The sequence below is a fragment of the Aquarana catesbeiana genome, linkage group LG01, assembly GCF_042186555.1.
Source record: "Aquarana catesbeiana isolate 2022-GZ linkage group LG01, ASM4218655v1, whole genome shotgun sequence".
In the NCBI taxonomy this organism is placed as follows: Eukaryota; Metazoa; Chordata; class Amphibia; order Anura; family Ranidae; genus Aquarana; species Aquarana catesbeiana.
In genome coordinates this window covers 834,427,051-834,447,895 of record NC_133324.1, presented here as the reverse complement: position 1 = coordinate 834,447,895, position 20,845 = coordinate 834,427,051, and the positions used below count along the sequence as shown (strand labels likewise).

The window sequence follows — 20,845 nt, the reverse complement described above, 5'->3', positions numbered from 1 at the left end:
AGAGGCCTTACTGGCTATAGGCGGCAACAATAGTCATTGTGTTCCGCCAGTAGGAAAAGTTCCCCACCAGCAGAATAGAAAAGTTCCCCACCAGCAGAATACAATAGCGTTGCAGGAGAGATTCTCCCATCAACGCTTGACTATGTTTATAGGGAAATCAAGCATTTTTTTCCTTCTACTCATAGTGGAAGGAAAGAAAATGCATAATCTATGGCCTGACTAAAGCCGGCAATAGACTGTTCGAATCTCAGACGGTTCAGCAGGAACTGACCAAGATTCGAACCATGAATGAGCAGGCTGAATGTACCCAAGCTGTCAGATTTTACATGTGATTATTGCTAGCTGTTATAGCCGCTAGCAATAATGTGTTCTCCCAGCAGGGATGGCTCCCCCCCCCCATGGGAGGGATTCCCCCATCAGCACTGACTGTGTTGATGGGGGAATTGAGCAATTTTCTTTCCTGCAACCAGAAACAAAACTGCTCAATCTGTGGCTGGCCTAAAGGCAGTCAGATGTTAATAAATATTCATCTGTTTACATCAGATTAACTAAGAGTCCATCTAGGTCTGTATCGCTTAGTTTTTTTTCAACATAAGCGTGATGGATCAAAGGTAGTCAGATCTAAACAGACAAATGTCCATTTACATCTGCCTGCCCATAGACCTAACTTGGGTCTATAAATCTCGAGGAGGGTGAAACTCTACTGACCTTGATGTCATAAAAGTGACATCCATACCGTTTTTGATTCTGATTCAGCAGGAGACCTGTGCATGAATTCCCTGCTGGTCAGAATTGACCCGACCATTGTCAAAGGACCCTTTATACTGGCCATACACAAGATGATACAGTCTTTCTGTAAAGTTGGTGAAAAAAGCATGTCATCTAAACACTGATTGACCGTTTACAAATTAAAGATGATCAATTGTTTTATAGACCTGTTCCTCCTGAAGAAGCGGTTTTGACCGCGAAACCGGTCGAGACAAAAATCCTGTATACCCCCCTCTACAGAAACTTTGCGGGTTCCACCCATCATTTACTGTATTCAGTGTGGTGTATACTTCTGATTTTAATATTGTATGTGTATATATTTTGTAATTTTGTATTGCAGTTATTAACATTTATATAATTTTTATGTTCTTTTCAACTGTGAGTTATTAACAAGTGCCGAGATAGTCCCAATCCTCAACTTTAGGTGTGCATGCGCGAACAGGCAGTAGCAGCAACTGCCTTCGCGCCTCCACCCCTATATCCCTTTAATTCTAAACATTGATTGAACGAAATGATTATTTGATGTATGATGTATTTGATTGTACGATCATAAGATTATAATTCAGCTGTTTTTATATCCCAAATTGATATTGGTGTGTAGACTTGAAAGAGACTGCCCTTTTGTTCACGTTTTTGTTATAGAACAAACTAACAGATACAGTTAAATGAATATTAAACACATTTTGATTCAAGAAAGCACAAAAATGGCATCATACATGGCTAATGAGACATATATAAGATTGTGTGTTTTACACAGAAGTAATGAGACATAACGCACTGTGTGGGATCTCTGTGACTTGGGTAAAGTTTATCGAAGCGAGGAATGCTAGCAGAACGTACGTCTTTGTTCTGGGCCACTGTCTTTTCAAGCATTAAAAAAGTAGTACGAACAATATTGTTCCAATAATCTGCAAATCAAAAAGCAATTTGCTCAAGCCAGCTGTTTTCTTTTAAAATCATCTGGAGTGCCAAAGAGCTCATTTCTAACATTGCTCTTCAAGTGGAACGTTTGTGGTATTAAAGCTGTCCAGACATTTTTTGTTCTTGGTCTGTTCCCCAATTTAAAAGCAAAACCTTCTTTTATACAGTATATGTGTTCTAGGCTTCATCCCAGGTGGGAAAGGGATCTGTCTGCTTTTGAATGGTGGGAAGTCAAATGGGAAGCTGAAAAAGACATCCACACTAGGCGTTTAATGGTTTAATCTGTATATTAGGAGGGATTGGTGTCTCCCTAATCCTTTAATAGATCCATCACATCTTGTGACTGTAATCGGATTAACGCGTTTGGTGTAACGGAATATCGTGAACTTCCCCCCTGAAAAAGTTCATTGACCACCTGTAACCAGCAGAGGTTTGCAGCTTTTGGTTTCTTTGGCTAGCTGGGGCACAGTGTTGTAAATCATATGGCAACCAAGATTTAAGGTTGTGGTGTCTTATTATTAGTTAACCAAGTAAAAGAAAACTGGCACAAACGGTTGCATTTAACTTTTCATTTTAAAGAAAAATGCAAGAAGTCTAATTGGTCACTATGGGCAGCAGATCTAGTTTTGTGCTTTTCTTTTCCTGCTTTTAGTAAATCTGCCCATTAGTCAAAAGATGAAATCAGTTTTTAATGGGTTACTGCACATTGCTTGTTTTCATTGCACTTTGCATTGACTGCCTCATTAAATAAACCCAATTAAAGGCTCAATTAACAAGACTATTGCAAAAGGATAAAGAGCCTTATTTAATAAAAAAAAAAAAGTGACAGGTATTTTCATGCAAGCCTAATGACAAGCAAAAAAAAAAGTTACATGGCTGAAAATAAAGATCCTTATCTTTTGCTAAAACAGAACTTAATTTAACGGTTTCCCAAAACAGTCCGTTTTAAGGCATGCTGTGAATGAAAACTGTCAATTGAAGTGTCAAGCCATCAAATGTCTGTTGTTATGAGTGATCACATGTGCTGCACCATGGCAACTGCATGCAGTTCAAACCAAGGCAAAGATGGGGAAACTTGGCTTTAAAGGAAAGGAGGGCTTAAATCCACATTAAACTTTAGTGATTTGCAGGTTATTTGTGATGAGGCAACTGATCTCATATTTGACAGTTTATGGCCTTCGGTTTTGAGATTTCTGTAGGTCACACATATGTGTTCCTTTAAGGATTGTTAACCCCAGTGATGAATTTCTCTTCTTCTCTACCTTTTTGATCCGTAAAATGTACAATTCCAAGCCTTTTTATATGTTGATGGATTGGTAAGTGCAAAAATATCTGTTGATCGTGTCATAAATTCGGAGCTGTCCTTTGCACACTTCTGTGTTATCCTAAGGCAGTGATGGTGAACCTTGGTACCCCAGATGTTTTGGAACTACCTTTCCCATCAGGGCCGGTCCTAGGGTCACAGATGCCTGGGTGCAGAAATATTTCTGGCGACCCCACATGGGCGTGGTTATCTTACAAACTCCTCCCCTTTACACATATTTCTATGGCAACGACTCAAACACAGAGATGCTCCCCTAAGAAGTCTTCTAGGATATTCCCATGATCTTCTAACAATAAAAAAAAATACAGGAAGAGCGTACACTAATGAGTCTCTCTGATGCACACAGGGCTTCTGTTAGAGCCCCCAGACATACTACAGGAGCAGGTCAGAGACTGCAGACATGATACAGGAGACGGTCAGAGACTGCAGACATACTACAGGAGACGGTCAGAGACTGCAGACATACTACAGGAGACGGTCAGAGACTGCAGACATACTACAGGAGACGGTCAGAGACTGCAGACATACTACAGGAGACGGTCAGAGACTGCAGACATACTACAGGAGACGGTCAGAGACTGCAGACATACTACAGGAGACGGTCAGAGACTGCAGACATACTACAGGAGACGGTCAGAGACTGCAGACATGATACAAGAGATGGTCAGAGACTGCAGACATGATACAAGAGACGGTCAGAGACTGCAGACGTGATACAAGAGACGGTCAGAGACTGCAGACGTGATACAAGAGACGGTCAGAGACTGCAGACGTAATACAAGAGACGGTCAGAGACTGCAGATGTGATACAAGAGACGGTCAGAGACTGCAGATGTGATACAAGAGACGGTCAGAGACTGCAGATGTGATACAAGAGACGGTCAGAGACTGCAGACACGATACAGGTGATGGTCAGAGACTGCAGACATAGTACAGGAGAAGGTCAGAGACTGTAGATATAATACAGGAGACAGAGAGTGCAGACATATTACAGGAGATGGTCAGAGAGTGCAGACATATTACAGAAGGCGGTCAGAGAGTGCAAACATATTACAGGAGATGGTCAGAGCGTGCAGACATATTACAGGAGACGGTCAGAGACTGCAGACATATTACAGGAGACGGTCAGAGACTGCAGACATGGTACAGGAGACGGTCAGAGAGTGAAGACATATTACAGGAGGCGGTCAGAGAGTGCAGATATAATACAGGAGATGGTCAAAAGACTGCTGACATACTACAGGAGATAATGGCCGATTGGCCCTCTCACCTGACCCAGCAACAACAGTTCCTCTGATCAGGAGTCAGCTCACTATGAATTGCCCATGGCGACTCCGCTGGGTAGAGCCCAGATATGTATTCTGGCAATGACTCCATTCCTTTCTCCGCAGGGCAGCGGGGTTCTCTCTCTTATGGTGTTCCCTCAGCACTGTCCTCTCCCTCTGGAGTCCTGGGTGTACTTCCCTAAAAGCTTTCCGGGTCTCCTGGCTCTCTCTCTCCCATTAAGCTGAGCATGCTGTGTGGGCTGCAGTTTCCGTGTTACAGTGGGGCTGCCAGTCCTCGGGACTACATGTCCCACAATCCTCTTCTCTGCTCATATTTTTATTCTATTTCTTCCCTGGCCGATATGAAGGTGGGGGAAGAAACATAGTGGGGCAGCTGTGCTGGCAAGCGCTTCTCACTAGTACAGCAGCGCGAGGGGAGGGAGAGGGAGGGGGGAAAGAAGAGCCCGCGGCTGCAGTGGCGTCACTAGGGTTGGTGTAACCCAGTGTGGTAAAACATGGTGTCACCCCCATGCCACCAACTATAGTTGCCCCTCAGTACAGACTCACTCCACTAAGTATAGACCCCCTCTGTCAGTGCAGACTCCCCACTAAGTATAAACCCCTCTCTCAGTAAAGACCCCCCTTCATTAGTACAGACCCCCAGGACAAACCACCCCCCCTCCATTAGTACAGACCCCCCGACAAACCACCCCGACAAACCACCCTCCTCCATTAGTACAGACCCCCCCATAAACCACCCCCCATTAGTACAGACCCCCCTCAGGACAAACTACCCCCCCCTCCATTAGTACAGACTCCTCACACAAACCACCCCCCTCTATTAGTACAGACACCTCACACAAACCAACCCCCTCCATTAGTACAGACTCCTCACACAAACCACCCCCCTCCATTAGTACAGACCCCCCCACAAACCACCCCCCTCCATTAGTACAGACCCCCCCCCACAAACCACCCCCCTCCATTAGTACAGACTCCCCACACAAACAACCCCCCTCCATTAGTACAGACTCCCACCCACAACCCCCCCCATTAGTACAGACCCCCCTCCATAAGTACAGACCCCCCTCAGGACAAACCTCCCCCCTCCATTAGTACAGACCCCCCATAAACTAACCCCCATTAGTACAGACCCCCTTCAGGACAAACTACCCCCCCTCCATTAGTACAGACCCCCCTCCATTAGTACAGACCCCCACACAAATCACCCCCCTCCATTAGTACAGACTCCCCACACAAACCACCCCCTCCATTAATACAGAGTAGACCCCCACACAAACCACCCCCCTCCATTAGCACAGACCCCCCCACCCTCCTCTATTAGTACAGACTCCCCCCACAAGCCACCCCCCTCCATTAGTACAGTACTACAGATTCCCCGAGTCCCCCCCCACAGACCCCCCCCAGGACAAACCCCACCCGGGCAGCAGCTGGAGAGGAGAGGACAGTGTGCAACCGCCTGTGTGGAGAAGATCGTGACCGAGAGGAGAAAAACAAATGACAGGCACTGTACGCCGCGCGGCAGGGACCGCCCGCCCAACGATGTCACTGCGTGGGTCTCTCTCCGAACAGAGACAGCTGCTCCGATCTCCTCTGACAGGAGGATGGAGAGGGGACGGACTTGGGCAGGAAACACAGCGGCGGCGGAGAGCAGCCTGTGGACACCAACAAGGAGAGGAGGAGAGGAGGGAGGGGAGTACTCTGGCGCTTGAGCGCCCCCACCTCTGTGGCGCCTGGGTGAACTGCACCCCGCGCACCCGCCTAGAATCGCCCTGTTTCCCATGATGCTCAACTACACTGCAGAGTGCATGAGCATCATGGGAAATGTAGTTACAAAACATCTGGGGTGCCAAGGTTCGCCATCACTGTCCTAAGGAGTCAAAATCTCCATCCTAGTGCTTATCTTGGACTACAAAATAACTGGTTTCTGTGTTGATGAGATTAGGACTGTGGGAGAGGTTTCACCAATAAGTCCACATAAATGCTGTGTCTTATCAACAACCCATAATAGAAAATTAGAGCATCAAGTCTGTGGAATCGTATATAGGTGCTGCTTGTCCATAAATAGGCTAATTGGGTCTGTTGAAACTTCTCATCTTCACTTAAGATAGTCCAGTCTGTAGACAGACAAATGGGCACATTTGGATTGCTGGGAGTACAATCTGTGTGAGGGACACTGGAAGCGAATAGAAAAGTTGTGGCAGAAAAACAAGTGGTTCATCCAGTCTGCCCTTTTTTTTTTTTTTTTTTTTTTTTTCCCCAAGCATGTTTGACTCACTACTTCTGCTGAAAGTCTATTCCAAGCATCAACCACCTTTCAGTAAAATAATATTTTCTAATATTAGTTTTGCACTTTTCACCTACTAGTTTGAAGTTGGGTCCCCGTGTTTTTGATTTTGGTTTCGTATTTAAAATCCTGCCCTCTTGAACCTTATTTACCCTCTTGCTGTATTTAAAGGCTTGAGTCCTGTCTCCCCTTTTCCTTATTTCCTTTAGATTGTACATTTTACATTCCTGAAGTCTCTCTTGATGTGTTTTATCCCTCCAGCATTTCACCTTTTTTGTTACCCGTCTCTGGACTCATTCTATCTTATCAATATCTTTTTGTAAGTTGGGTCTCCAGAACTTGACACAGTATTCTAAATGAGGTCTCACTGTTCCATGTTAGACACCTCCAGGGACATCAACCCTATTATACACCTTTTGTATCATCAGCAAAAAGACATACCTTGTCTAACAAACTGCTCAGTCTCTCTGAAATTAGGTCCATAATTTGCATACTCATGCTCCATGAAAAAATAGAAGCCAGATTGACTGATAGAATGGATAATATTTGGCTACCCATAGGCCTCACGTTATCTTCCAGCAGGACCTGAGCTGGACCTTTTGAAGCTACTGAATAGGGGCACGCCTATGAGGTGCACCTTTCCCATTGACCCCCCCCCCTCCTCTTTTCTCCATATCTTATGTCTGTTTTGCTGTTACCTTCCCTTTGCCCTACTCATGTTATTCTCTTGTTCTATTGCTTCTTTACCCAACAAACCTTTGGTTATACCACTTATAGATTAAATAGAATAGGACCCAGTACAGAGCCTTGTGGTACACCGTTAGTGACTCGTCTCTGTTCTGAGTGAACCCCATTTACAACCACACTCTGATATCTATCCTTTAGCCAACTGCATATCCACTGAACCACCTAAGGGTAAAGTCCTAGCTTGTACAACTTTTGTATTAGATCATTATGTGAAACTGTATCAAATGCCTTGCTGAAATCAAGATGGACAATGTCCACAGTACCACCCTGGTCCAAAACATTTGTGATATAGTCAAAAACTTAATTCAGATTAGTCTGATATAATCTGCCCTCAGTAAAAGCCATGCTGCTTTGGGTCCAGCAAGTTGTGTGTTTTTAAGTGATCGATGATCCTTCTTTTCAGGAGTGAGTCCATTAATTTGGCTACAACTGATGTTAAACTCACTGGCCAATAATTGCCAGCCTGCTGTCCTTCTTATGGATAGGTACAATATTAGTTGTCTGTTAGTCATAGGGAACTTCTAAGATTTATTAACCACTTGACCACTTGGCACTTAAACCCCCCTCCTAACAAGACCAATTTTCAGCTTTCGGTGCTCTCACACTTTGAATGACGATTACTCAGTCATGCAAAACTGTACCCATTTGAAATGTTTGTCCTTTTTTTCACACAAATAGAGCTTTCTTTTGGTGGTATTTAATCACCGCTGGGTTTTTTATTTTTTGCGCTATAAATCAAAAAAAGACTGAAAATTCAGTAAAAAAAAAAAAATTCTTTCTGTTAAAATTTATTGGCAGATTATTACATAGTATGGCAGAGTAATGCAGAGTATGGGCACTGAGCAGCGCTGTGGGCTGGATCTGTAGTGCCCACAGCGCTGCAAACGATCTCTCCCTCCCTCCTCTCACACTGTACCGTTCGGTACAGAGAAGGGAGGGAGGAACAGATGACGCCGGTTTGTTTACTAGGGATGCTCCGTCATTTGACGGAGCGATCACGTGGTAAATGGCCGCTATCAACGGGGGACCCGGCGGTCACGGATGTTCCCTGGTGCGCGATTCTGTGAGGATGTCCCATGGACGTCCACCCAGAAAAAGCCAACCACGCTGTAGCCGTCTTTTGACTATGGCCTGGTCGGCATGTGGTTAAAGTGTTGAATATACAATTGATGCATATATTGTACAACCGCATCATACACATGTTGATGCAACTTTTAATCCAAGTGAATATATCAGACTTGAAAGCCAGTGGTTACCTAAACAAGATGGTAGACTCATGTTTGGGCACCTGTAGAGCCCTTACTTACACTGTACATGGTAGGCAAGGTTGATACCCAGATAACTCTCCAGGTAATCTCTGGGTGATTCCCATGCAAGTAGAAGGGACTGAAAGCTGTTTCCAGTCAAAGGCTCAGCATAGTATGTCTCTGGCCCTCATTTGGAACTAAATACTTAAAGCTCCTTTTTTAGTCACCCTTCCTTCTAGTCTAATGTTTAAATGTGTATAAAAAATGCTATCAAAACTACTAAAGGTTTTATACTATGCAAAACATTTCATCCAACCTCTAAATAAACCCGACTTTTTTTGATAAGGCAGTATAAAGAAAAACCTATAACGTGTAAAAAAAAAAAAAAAAAAAAATAGTGACTATTCACTCGTATGCTGGCCTAACATAGCTCAGATTTTGGCAAACTTCGCTCTGATATTCTCAGCCATGCAGTGACTGCATCCAACCAGATGCAGTCATTATGTTCTCTGACAACCGCAGGTTCTGTGGCTTTTAGACTACAATAGCCAGCAGGGGAGATTCATCTATCATGCTTTGTGTATATAAGTGGGGTGTAGCGGCAATACACAGTCTGACTGCAGAAAGAATTTGTATTGGAATGATGCAAAGACAGTTCACAATAAACCCTGGGGGAAGAACACTCACAGGTCCAACTGTGTTTAGGGAGCAAGTTTCAGCTGAACTGATGATGCCTGTTAGCCAGGCTGCATTCTGCCCCTCCTATTTTGTGCCCAAGCAGGAAGATGTCCAGCGAAGTTGCGAGCCCTATGCTTTCCCTCATTGTCAGAAACTTTTCCCTGCCACTAGTTCTGTCCCTACCAGATGGGGTACATGTCAATACTTTACCTGCTCGCAAAATACACACCAAAACCTGGGAGCTAAGGCCTTAAATAGGCTCTGCCTGACCTAAGATGGCTGCTAGTCACATTGGGTGGTAGCTTCCAATTGGATAGCTTCACCAATGACCCAGAAACCATAGAGGAACCATGTTCCTCTTGACTCCCTCTCCAACTGTAATGCTTCTGCAGATGAGCGCCATCTATAGTGGAGAAAGTAGACTGCACCTGCATACTTGTAGATATGGGAGTATGTTGATTTTTCTCATTCACACTGTGTGGATTTATTGATTTCTCTCGTATTGATTTCTCTCGTTCAACACCATGGTCTGAATAAGGGAAATCTTAACATGTATGGCTAACCATAGTCTATGTAACTGTGCGTGTGGAGGTGTGTATTTTGTCTAAATACTTTGTGCTAAAATGTGTCCCTTTTTTTTCATGTTAGAAAGTTGGGAGGTTTCCAGCGTACTTTATCGTTGCCCCCCTCCAATGTGGAGGAGCTGTGACACCTTGTTAAAATGCAAAGGGCAGCGTGCACCAAGTGCTCCTGTATATGAACCTCTAGTACTAAATACAACATAATTCAACTTCTTTGATCAACTAGGCAATTTACTGTGTTTTGATTCTTTATTTTTATTATGTCTGATATTCTCAGTCAACAAATACAACACGTCTCATTTGGAATTCCTGCAGGGATTTGTGCCAGAATTATTCACTTCTGTATGTGCTAGGGGAAAAAAAGGTTTAAATTGTGCAGAATTTCCTAATTGGGTCATAAGTTTAAGAAAACTGGTTTGTGATCCACAGAAAATATGATCGTTATCTACATACCATTCTGTTTCATTGCTATGACCCAAAAATGACTTTTTTCGAGTTATTAGCGGTCTGGTCTGCAGTTAGTGGTTAGACAACACCAATGGCTGGGTTGCTGCTGAAAGACCACTGTGTGTCTGGGTTGTTTTTTTAATGGAAGCCACAATACATACCATTATGTATTATTATATTATTACAATGTCTTGTGCATTAGACATGTCTGTCCTGATATGTGGGCAAGACAGATCTGTTTGCCAAAGAAAAATTTCAAAGGTGAGTAAATATATGCTGCTTCTATTGGGTTTTAGTTTGTTGCCTCTTATTGACCATCCTTGCATGGTATGATTTTCTCAAGCAATGCAAGTGGTTTTAGCACACTTAGCAATATATAGCAGGCCATATAAGGAGTTAAAGGAAACCTGTCCTGTGATAAACCGGGGCTGCCATTCCTGACCTTTCCATATTAGAAAGTTGGTTGGCTGTTATTCTGAACATCTTGCTTCAGTACTTTGTTCCATCAACACAGAACAAGTACGCAGACAAGGACTTCTAAATTTCATGATGTGCTTACTTGTTTTAGAGAATTGACTTACTATGCAAGCCATAACAGAATAACAGCCAAGCAACTAGAATTTTCACGAGGAGGCAACCCCATGCTTGTCCTATGATACTGTGAGGATAGATGTATGAGAGCTGTATTTTTTTTGTTTTTTGTTTTTTTTACTAAAGGTGCAGTCTACACATCAGTAAATGATTGTTCAAAATGTATTTTTCTGCAAATCTGAATATCTCCCCCTCCTACGCAGTGACAGGCAGTTTATACAGCCTAATCAGAACCAGGGGCCTCTGCTGTACTGTGCAAAGTTTCACTGTTATATTGAAATAATGGTACCTGAAAAAATAACTTTTAACAACCCAATTCATAATTACTGTCAGTGTTTGAATACTTTCCAGATGCACTTTATTTGCATGCTTGAAACACTAAAAAAGGCATGGGTAATCCAGCAGAAAGAATTAAAAGCGCTTCACTTTTTCCACATTTTGTTATGTTACAGCCTTATTCCATAATGGAGTAAATTCATTATTTTCCTCAAAATTCTACAAACAGTTCCCCATAATGACAATGTGAAAGAAGTTTGTTTATAATCTTTGCGAATTTTTTCATAAATACTGTACAGAAGTAGTCATAGCTTTTGCCGTGACACTTAAAATTGAGCTAAAGTGCATCCTGTTTCCACTGACCATCTTTGAGATGGACGCCAAACCACATCTGTGGTAAATTCAATTGATTGGATATGATTTGGAACGGCACACACCTGTCTATATAAGATCCCACAGTTAAAGTGCTTGTAAGGCTTCGTGTTTTATTTTTTTTAAAAAACAAACATGTCATACTTGCCTCCACTGTGCAGCTCGTTTTTCAGAGTGGCCCCGATCCTCCTCTTCTGGGATCCCTCAGGGATCCCTCAGGGGCTCTCGCGGCTCCTCCTCGCATCAAATAACCGTGCGGACGCGCTCCCGAGTCCAGCATTTGGGTCCATAGACACAAATGCCGGACTCGGCCCCGGCACCCACATCATTGGATTCGATTGACAGCAGCAGAAGTCAATGGCTCGTGCAGGAGCTCATGCAGAGAGGGAGAGCGAATCTCCGCTGAGGGAATTACGGGGCTCAGGTAAGTAAAACTGGGAGGCTGGGGGACCGGTCACTGCCAGAAGTTTTTCACCTCAATGCATAGGATGCAATAAGGTGAAAAAACACAAGGGTTTACAACCCCTTTAACGGTGCATGTCAGAGCAAAAACCAAGCCATGAAGTAAAATAAATTGTCTGTAGACCTCCGAGACAGTATTATGTCGAGGCACAGATCAAGGGAAGGAAATTTCTGCACAGTTGAAGGTCCCCGCGAGCACAGTGGCCTCCATCATCTGTTAATGGAAGAAGTTTGTAACCACCAGGACTCTTCCTAGAGCAGGCTGCCCGGCCAAACTGACCGACTGGGGGAGAAGCACCTTAGTCAGGGAGGTGACCAGGAACCGATGGTCACTCTGACAGAGCTCCAGCGTTTCTCTGTGGAGAGACGAGAACCTTCCAGAAGAACAACCATCTCTGCAGAACTCTACCAATCACACATTTATGGTAGAGTGGCCAGATGGAAGCCATTCCTCAGTAAAAGACACATGACAGCCTGCCTGGCGTTTGCCACAAGGCACCTGAAGGACTCTCAGACCAGTGTAGGCCTGTGGAAGGAGCTGAATACTCAGAGTGCGTAGCATTGCTTTGCTTTTCTGTCACTTGTCAGCGATCTCTCGACTCCACTGGTGACATCATACCCGTTGGACGGTCCACGCCTTTACAGCACGACCTCCTACAGTGTAGGCCTGTAGAAGGACCCGAATGCTCCAAGCGCACAGCCTGGCCTTTCTCTCACTTGTCAGCGATCTCTCGACTCCACTGGTGACGTCATACCGCGGGACGGTCCACACCTTTACAGCATGACTTCTTGATTCCTCGAGGCTCCGGGGATTGCCTATCTCCTTCCTACTGAGCGGCTGGAACCATCACACTCACCGACGGCATGCACCATGAAGAAACCCCTATACAGATTAGCCCATTTACACTCTTCTCTTTTAAGTGTTCTTAATCCTGTTTTATGTAATAAACATCTGGGATAATACATGTCCTTCGCTCGCTCTCATCCTGTGAATACATATGTACATGTGATTTTTTTTTTTTTTTTGTTTCTATTTTTAATTTGCAAAGATTTCAAGCTTTCACGTTGTCATTATGGGGTATTGTTTGTAGAATTTAATCTATTTTGGAATAAGGCTGTAACATAACAAAATGTGTAAAAAGTAAAGCGCTCTGAATACTTTACGGATGCACTGTAGACCTGAAGGAGCCAGGGTATGCAGTCTTTTCTGAAATATAGTCTTCCTTTAGGACTAGACAGATTAGGGGAAAGAATACTAATGATTTGAGTTTGGTTTCATGCTGGCTAAATAAAATCTGGCCCATGAGATTAAGGCAAACACAGTTAACAGTGCCAAGTTTCCAGGTTTTCTGGCTTCCAGGGTGTTCAGATTTTGGATATTGATCCTTAGAAATGCCCATATTCAAAACTGAGCAATTGTACTATAAAATATGATTATTTTGCGTTGTAATTTTATATTTTTTTAATGTCCGTGTTTTTTAAAGACCTAATTTGTGTCTTATTATGAAAACTGTTTTATTTTACGCCTATGTAATTGTCCTTGTTAGTGCTGGAATGTACTATAAGACTAGTTCTCTGCGTTTGTTGAATTAAAATGTGCAAATTCTGATTTAGGTTAGTGATCGTTTTTTTTTTTAAATGACCCAGAAGTTGCCATTGCTGCCTTCGTTTTGAAGGGACAGGGACTGGTCCTCTCATTTTTATCCTTCTTTTACTAATTTGTAACCGAGTCAGAACAAACATGCCATGATGGGCATCTATGGGTTTTTGTTTTATCACCTTCTCCCACCAGCCCCCTGCATCTTCAAACAAGTGGGGTTTTTTTTGTTTTGTTTTTAAATACCTTACCTGAAGTTAAAAAATCCTCTTCTTAGCCCCTCTGACATCATCAGATGAGAGCTTGGAGCAAGGGTCAAGGCATCCCTTCCTCCTGACACTGTCAGGCACATTCGCTCACCTCCCCAGGAGATGTAGACAATACTGTACCATCAATCACAACGCCTGGATTGCAGCTTGGTATGCTCTGCACTGTCTGGAATTGAGGAAGAAAATTATCCGATGTGACAATAGTGAAAAACCCTACTCCATAATGTATGTAACCACGCAGCTCTGTAGTCCTAACGGCTACAGTGGCTGCACACAGTGACAACGCTGCAGTGAATTCAATGCAGTGCATTTATTATTGTCACCTTCCAAAAGAAGTGATATTGGCTACCAGTATCGGCAGACTTTTTTAAATAAATGAAAACGCCACAAATATAGAAAGCATGCGTTAACAATATACATTAATGTTTCAGCTACCGATAACTTTAACATTTTTTACCTATAGTTCTTCTTTAATAACGTTCTACCGAATGCACTTGTCTTTCGGCCCATTCATACTGCATATTGCAATAGTGTGAGTGTTATGGCATGCTGCAGTACTACATTTGATTCATTTTGCAACCAGTTCTGGACAAATTATTCCTACTCCTATTTCATATTAGCACATTGCGGCACTACAAAGCATCACATGCTCTACCATGCATTGAGGTATCGCAAACCTTTTTAATAAGCAATGGGTGTGAATGGGTCCCTAATTCTCATCTGCCCCCAATTACAATGGTAGCGTTTAGACCAGGTCTGTTGGCTGTGACACATTTTAATACAGCAGAACGCCATAAAGCTTAGCGTTACTTCTTGCAACATTTAAAGTATGCATGCACACTCATGTTTTTATTGTTTTACATATAAAGCTCTTGGAGGTGAAATAGCTGTGCGCAGAGTGGGCAATGCAAGCTGAACTATACATGAACTGAATAATAGATGAGGCAACGTTGATGGAGATGGCAGGTGTTAAAACAATTGTAAATAACTGTACGTGTGTGCCTCCAAGTCCCGGTAACAGATAAGCAGTTGACATAAGGCAGCATGTGAAGGAAGTAGCATGCAAAGTACAGTAGCCTTCTTGTTCATTATAAAAAGCAGATTTAACTATTTGCTCTAAAGGAAAACTATGCTATTATCTGAGCGGGGAGTGTTTTGGGCAAACTGGCACTGCAAGCATTTTTTTAAAACTGTGAATAATAATAAAAAATAAAAAAATTAAAAGATTTACCAGCTACTATGCAGTGCGAGGGCAACCTGGTTGTACAACCTCTGTTAAATATCTCAAGTAAAGTTTGAGTTATGTGGAAAACTTAAAATGTAGCCATTTTCAAATGTGATGGACTTCTTGATCTCAAGCAAGAACCTTTTATATCGCCCTATAGCCAGCTGTCTTATTCTGAGCTGCCCGTAGAAAATTGCATTTAAATCTAAATTGTATAGGCTGGTGCAGACAGTGTGATAATAGAATCCATATGTTTCAATAATATAGACCTTTTGGTAATGGGATCTAGTTTTATTTTTTCATATAACCCTGCCACCTTCACTTTTCTCTCTTCACAAGCTCTGAGATTTTCAGAATTGACTTCATAATCATGCAAAAAATATTATTTTTTTTTCTTAAATGCCAAAATATGTCTTGCAAATTGTAATAATATTTTTTTTTTTGTTTCCCTTCTCTTTGTCAGCAAGTTACGGGTAGAAGCTTTGGCGACAAAGACTTTCGCACGGGCCTGGAAAATGGAATCCTACTCTGCGAGTAAGCTCATTTCTTATTTGTTCTTGGTGGATGAATAGTGCTCATTATGTTGAAGACTGCTTTTAATGTTGTCCATAGAGCAAGATGTAAGGGGAAATCTTCTAATAATGACATCTGCGCTGTAGGGCAGATGTTTAGGAGTAAAATACCCCCTCGCTTTGGGAGACCTCTTTTAGTTTCGGTTGTGTCTTTGTCATTGGAAGTTAAGGTACACAGCAAAAATAGCCTTGCAGAGATTTTAACCTTTCATTCGTTACTCAATCCAACAAAAGTGTAAAAAAACAAAACGTGTAGATAGTTCTCTTCCAGCATAGGTAGCCAGCATATGTTGGTGTGCAGGTCAGAATTACAGGTTTAACTTGGGTATCCAAGTCAAAGGATGGCAACATAATGAACTTTAAAACTGAACTTCGGAGAACTGACGAGGGTTAAAGCAGAGTTCTAGTTCCCCAAACATTTTTAAAATTTTTTTTTTTTTAAAGACTGCTCTGTAATTTTCCAAACAGGTACATTTGCAACATGTAATACTGTATGTGTTGTACTTTTACTTTCTTGAAAAATAGTTTTTTACCTGCAGATCTAGGAAGCCGGCAAGTTCCATTTTAGCTGTGGGCATCTGAAGCCCTCCTGTCTTCATTTCCAGGATTTCCAGGTGCTGGCTACCCAGCATGCACCTCCCAGTCTTGCGCATGCGCAACTCTTCTTCCTGACAGGTTGCCATTCCGCAGTTTCGGCAGTAGGTGATTCTCAAGGGCTCCTGGGATACATGACGCCGCTAGCCCAGGAACCCTTGCAAATCACCTAGTGACATAATTGCCTGGGCGGGGACGGCAGGAAGTACAGAAGAAATTGCATTGTCAAAGGTATTTCCAATTAGAAAAAAAAATTGCATTGGGAAAAGGGAAAAGAATATAGCTCATTCTTTTCCCAATGCAATTTTTTATTTTTTTTGCATACCATAGAGAGAAAGTGCAGAAAATGGGTGGAACTCCGCTTTAAAGAGCATGTTACTTCAACATTTCATATTCCTGATGTGCATGTTGTACCATGTACAAGTATCCTATTCTGTTTGTATTTCTTTCTTTGTGTGAAATCCCTGGTGATCCTGCCAGTCCCCCAGATAGCCACTGGGGAGATCACATGACCACACCAGAGTACCCTCAGAATAGGCAAGTATAAGCATCTTCCTTCACAGGGTAGTTAGAATATGATTTAGAAGGGGTTGGAAGAAGGTTTAAGCCTAGCTAGACAGCTTTATTTTATTCATTCCAAAGGAAAAAAAGACCTTCATATATTGATTACACTTTCCCCTTACTATACACCACACACACACTTCCCTTCTACAGAGTGTGTCCCGCGGGGACTCAGATTTATAGAGCATGCCTACTTCCTGGAGGTTCATGGTTTGATCACCAAACTATCAGTAGAACTGTATGAAACAACTGAGCATGCCAGTCTGCCTGGTGACCTCTCTCATACCTGTCTTGTCATAACACAAAATCGAGCAAAAGAAGACTCGATATAGGGTAGGCATTGTGAATTAAAGCGTGTTTAACCAAACAATTCTGAACAGATACGGCACATCTTAAAAGCATTCCGCATGCCGGCATGTTCTGAAGGCCTGACATTCCATAAGCATTTGTCCTTATAAACTGAAATTAAAGCCATAACTCATTGCTTTAGTAAGGGAAGCGGGCACTTGGGCCACAGTATCGTTTTGTTTTATTACCACTGGTTAATCTTACAGAAAATGTGACAGCACAGAGGACCCTGACTGTGTCATATGGGGTTTAACCCTATTTTATATTTATTAGACAAAATCTATTCCTTCATTTAACCACTTTACCTTTTACAAAAACACATTTTTAAAGATTCTATATTTGATATATGGGAGCAGGCAAGTATCTCTCATTTGAAAATATAAGCAACACCCAGTATCAATTCTATGTTAGTTCCCTGAGTGCAACATCATGGCTTCTTGAGCAATGGTAGTGTTTGTGGGCACACACCTACAGTGGATCTAAAAAGTTTACACACCCCTGTTAAAATGTCAGGTTTCTGTGATGTAACTAATACTTTGTTGAAGCACCTTTTGATTTTATTACAGATCACCTCGCAGGTTTTCAATCGGATTCAGGTATGGTCTCTGGGTGGGCCATTCCAAAACTTTAATCTTCTTCTGGTGAAGCCATTCCTTGATTTGGATGTATGCTTTTGGTCGTTGTCATGCTGAAAGATGAAGTTCCTCTTCATGTTCAGCTTTCTAGCTGAACCCTCAAGGTTTTGTGCCAGTATTTACTGGTATTTGGAACTATTCATAATTCCCTTTACCTTGACTAAGGCCTCTGTTCTAGCTGAAGAAAAACAGCCCCAAAGCATGATGCTGCCACCACCATGTTTGTGGGTATGGTATTCTTTTGGTAATGTGCAGTGATGTTTTTGCACCAAACATATCCTTTGGAATTATGGCCAAAAAGTTCAACCTTGGTTTCATCAGACCATAACACATATTTTCTCATATGCTTTTGGGAGACTTCATGTGTGTTTTTGTTTTTTTTTTTTTTTTTTTTTTTTTTTTTTTTAATTTAGCCGGGGTTAGATGTTTTTCTTCGTAAGAAAAGGCTTCCTTCTTGCCACTCTACCCCATAGCCCAGACATATGAAGAATACGGGAGATTGTTGTCGCATGTACCACACAGCCAGTACTTGCCAGATTATCCTGCAGCTCCTTTAATGTTGCTGTAGGACTCTTGGCAGTCTCTCTAACCAGTTTTCTTCTTGTCTGTTCATCAATTTTGGAGGGACATCCAGTTCTTGGTAATGTCACTGTTGTGCCATATTTTCTACACTTGATGATGACAGTCTTCACTCTGTTCCATGGTATATCTAATGCCTTGGAAATTCTTTTGTACCCTTCTCCTAACTGATCCTTCTGATGCTTTGCAAGCTCTCTACGGACCATGGCTTTTGTTGTAGGATGTGACTCAGATAATGTCAGGAAAGACGTACTAGAACAGCAGAACTTTATTTGGGGTTAACCATCCAGGGACAGATATCCGCCTTGGCTGTCTTTTTTTCCAATGACCCCCGGCGTCTCACTCATTGGTAAGCACCTTTTGTGCAGGGGGTTCGGCATGTAGTCCCTCCGGTGCGACCACCCTTACCTCAGTGGGATCTGAACCTGGTGCTATCGGAGCTTCAGAAACCGCCGTTTGAGAACATCAGGGAAATTCCCTTGTTGACTCTTTCTCAGAAAGTGGTCTTTCTAGTAGCTATTACATCTGCCAGGAGGGTTTCTGAGTTGGCGGCCTAGTCTTGCAAGTCGCCCTATATGGTTTTCCACAAGGATAAGGTGGTGCTACGTCCGCAACCTTCCTTTCTTCCAAAGGTGGTTTCAGCTTTCCATCTCAATGAGGACATTGTGTTACCATCTCTGTGTCCTAAGCCGACACACCCTAAGGAGGTGGCCCTCCATTCCCTGGAGGTGGTCCGGGCCCTAAGAGTATATCTTTCTGCCACAGCTCCCTTCCGGAAGTCAGACTCTGTTCGTTTCAGTGGCTGAACCAAAAAAGGGGCTGGTGGTCTTGTTGACCACCATTTCACGGTGGATCAGACAGATCGTGGTCCGGGCTTACGCCATGAAGGGGCAGGTGCCCCCCTTTCCTGTTAAGGCCCATTCCACCAGGGCAATTGGGACCTCCTGGGCTTTCTAACATCAAGCATCTGTCTCCCAGGTGTGTAAGGCGGCGACTTGGTCATCCGTTCACACTTTCACAAAGTTCTACAAAATTGATGTGAGCGCATCTTCAGATGCTTGCTTTGGCCGCAAAGTTTTACAGGCGCCCGTGTAATCATTGCAATTTGCACTCTTTCTTCTTGTGAGAGAAAGTTACATTTTGGTTGTAAACGCATTTTGATGCATACGTTGGCCGCAAGTTCTGATGTGACCGGTTCAGATGGCAACTCCTCCGTTGCGGAACGCCTCTGGCTGTGGGTGAAGTTATGTTTTGTTGTTTCCACCCCTCGTTTTGTCACTGCTTGGGGACATCCCTACGGTCAAGATTTAATGGAGCTGTGTCTGTCAATGAATGAAAGAGAAAATAGGATTTTTGTACTCACCGTAAAATCCTTTTCTCTGAAGTTCATTGACGGACACAGCACCCACCCCTCCTATTATTTTACATTCTACTGCTCTACGTACTGAGCTGTAGGAAGCAGGCTGGGGGGTTATAGCCAGAGGGACCGCCCCCTGGGCGGAACTGTACAGTTCTGTTGTATTCACATGTACTACATGTTTTGCCTAGTCCTCTGCTGAAGGTGGCGTGATAACCCTATGGTCAAGATTTAATGGAGCTGTGTCCGTCAATGAACTTCAGAGAAAAGGAATTTACGGTGAGTACAAAAATCCTATTTTTTGGCTGCTTTGGCTTTCATCTACCAATCCAAAAGCATACTGCAAGAATAATTGGCTTCCACCTTAACTGGCCTTGCTAAGTGTGTATGGAAATTATATTAGAAAAAAGTGGGACTGTAGGTTACTTTTGGGAACGGGGAAGCAGTCTGAATGGTAAAAGTAATATAAGTTAGCTAAATAAATAAAATACATTTTTGCCAAACTGATGGAACTCCATGAAAACATACATTTTTCTTTTTATATAATAATGTTGATAATGATAGAGTAATGTTATACTGTATAGCCATAGTAAATCCAGACACTGTTCAGTGACATTCTTTAGCTCAGTACCATAGAACAGCATGTGTACAGTGCAGGTTGTCCTTTCTATGTTATAGGGGTGACACATAGCATATATTTAGCCCCTTGTGCCTGCCTTTTCTCCACACCAATAATTTGCTGGCAGCGTGGGTGGGCTTCTGTCTTTTTCTCTTATTTTTTTTTTGTTTATATGTACAAGTTTTCTTTCTTAAAACCTGTAATCTTGGTGCAATTAGTACATGTAATTAGAGACTCCCTTGGTTCGGTGCATTCGTTGAGATCATGAATTGAGCAGGTCTAGAACTGGCATGTGGCCACAAATTAGGAGCGGAAATACGTGAGCTTTTATAGTGTGTCTTTTTAGATTTGTGGCTCTGGATTTTAGTTTAATTAGGTCTTGGAAGTAATTTACTTCCAAGGATGGAAACTGGAATGCCAGATTTTTTTTTTTGTTGGAAATAATCCACAGCCAGATCTTATTTTGGTTAAACCTGCTATTGAAGATTGGCGAATATGGCCG

The 20,845-nt window shown here is 42.6% G+C and overlaps 1 protein-coding gene across 6 annotated transcripts in view; it reads left to right on the top strand.

The window, feature by feature from the left end:
- LIMCH1 (LIM and calponin homology domains 1) overlaps nt 1-20,845 on the top strand; it is a 397,172-nt gene that overhangs the window by 139,234 nt on the left and 237,093 nt on the right. For 5 of the 6 annotated variants that reach the window (XM_073608522.1, XM_073608523.1, XM_073608520.1 and 2 more), the window contains one exon: nt 15,542-15,612. The exons of the other annotated variant lie outside the window; for it this stretch is intronic. Coding sequence is in view for 2 of the 5 variants with exons in the window: in XM_073608523.1 (XP_073464624.1) it covers nt 15,542-15,612 (71 nt within the window). In the remaining 3 variants the exon portion in view is untranslated. Of the gene's footprint in view, nt 1-15,541; nt 15,613-20,845 lie in introns of those variants that run through there. 6 annotated transcript variants of the gene reach the window in all.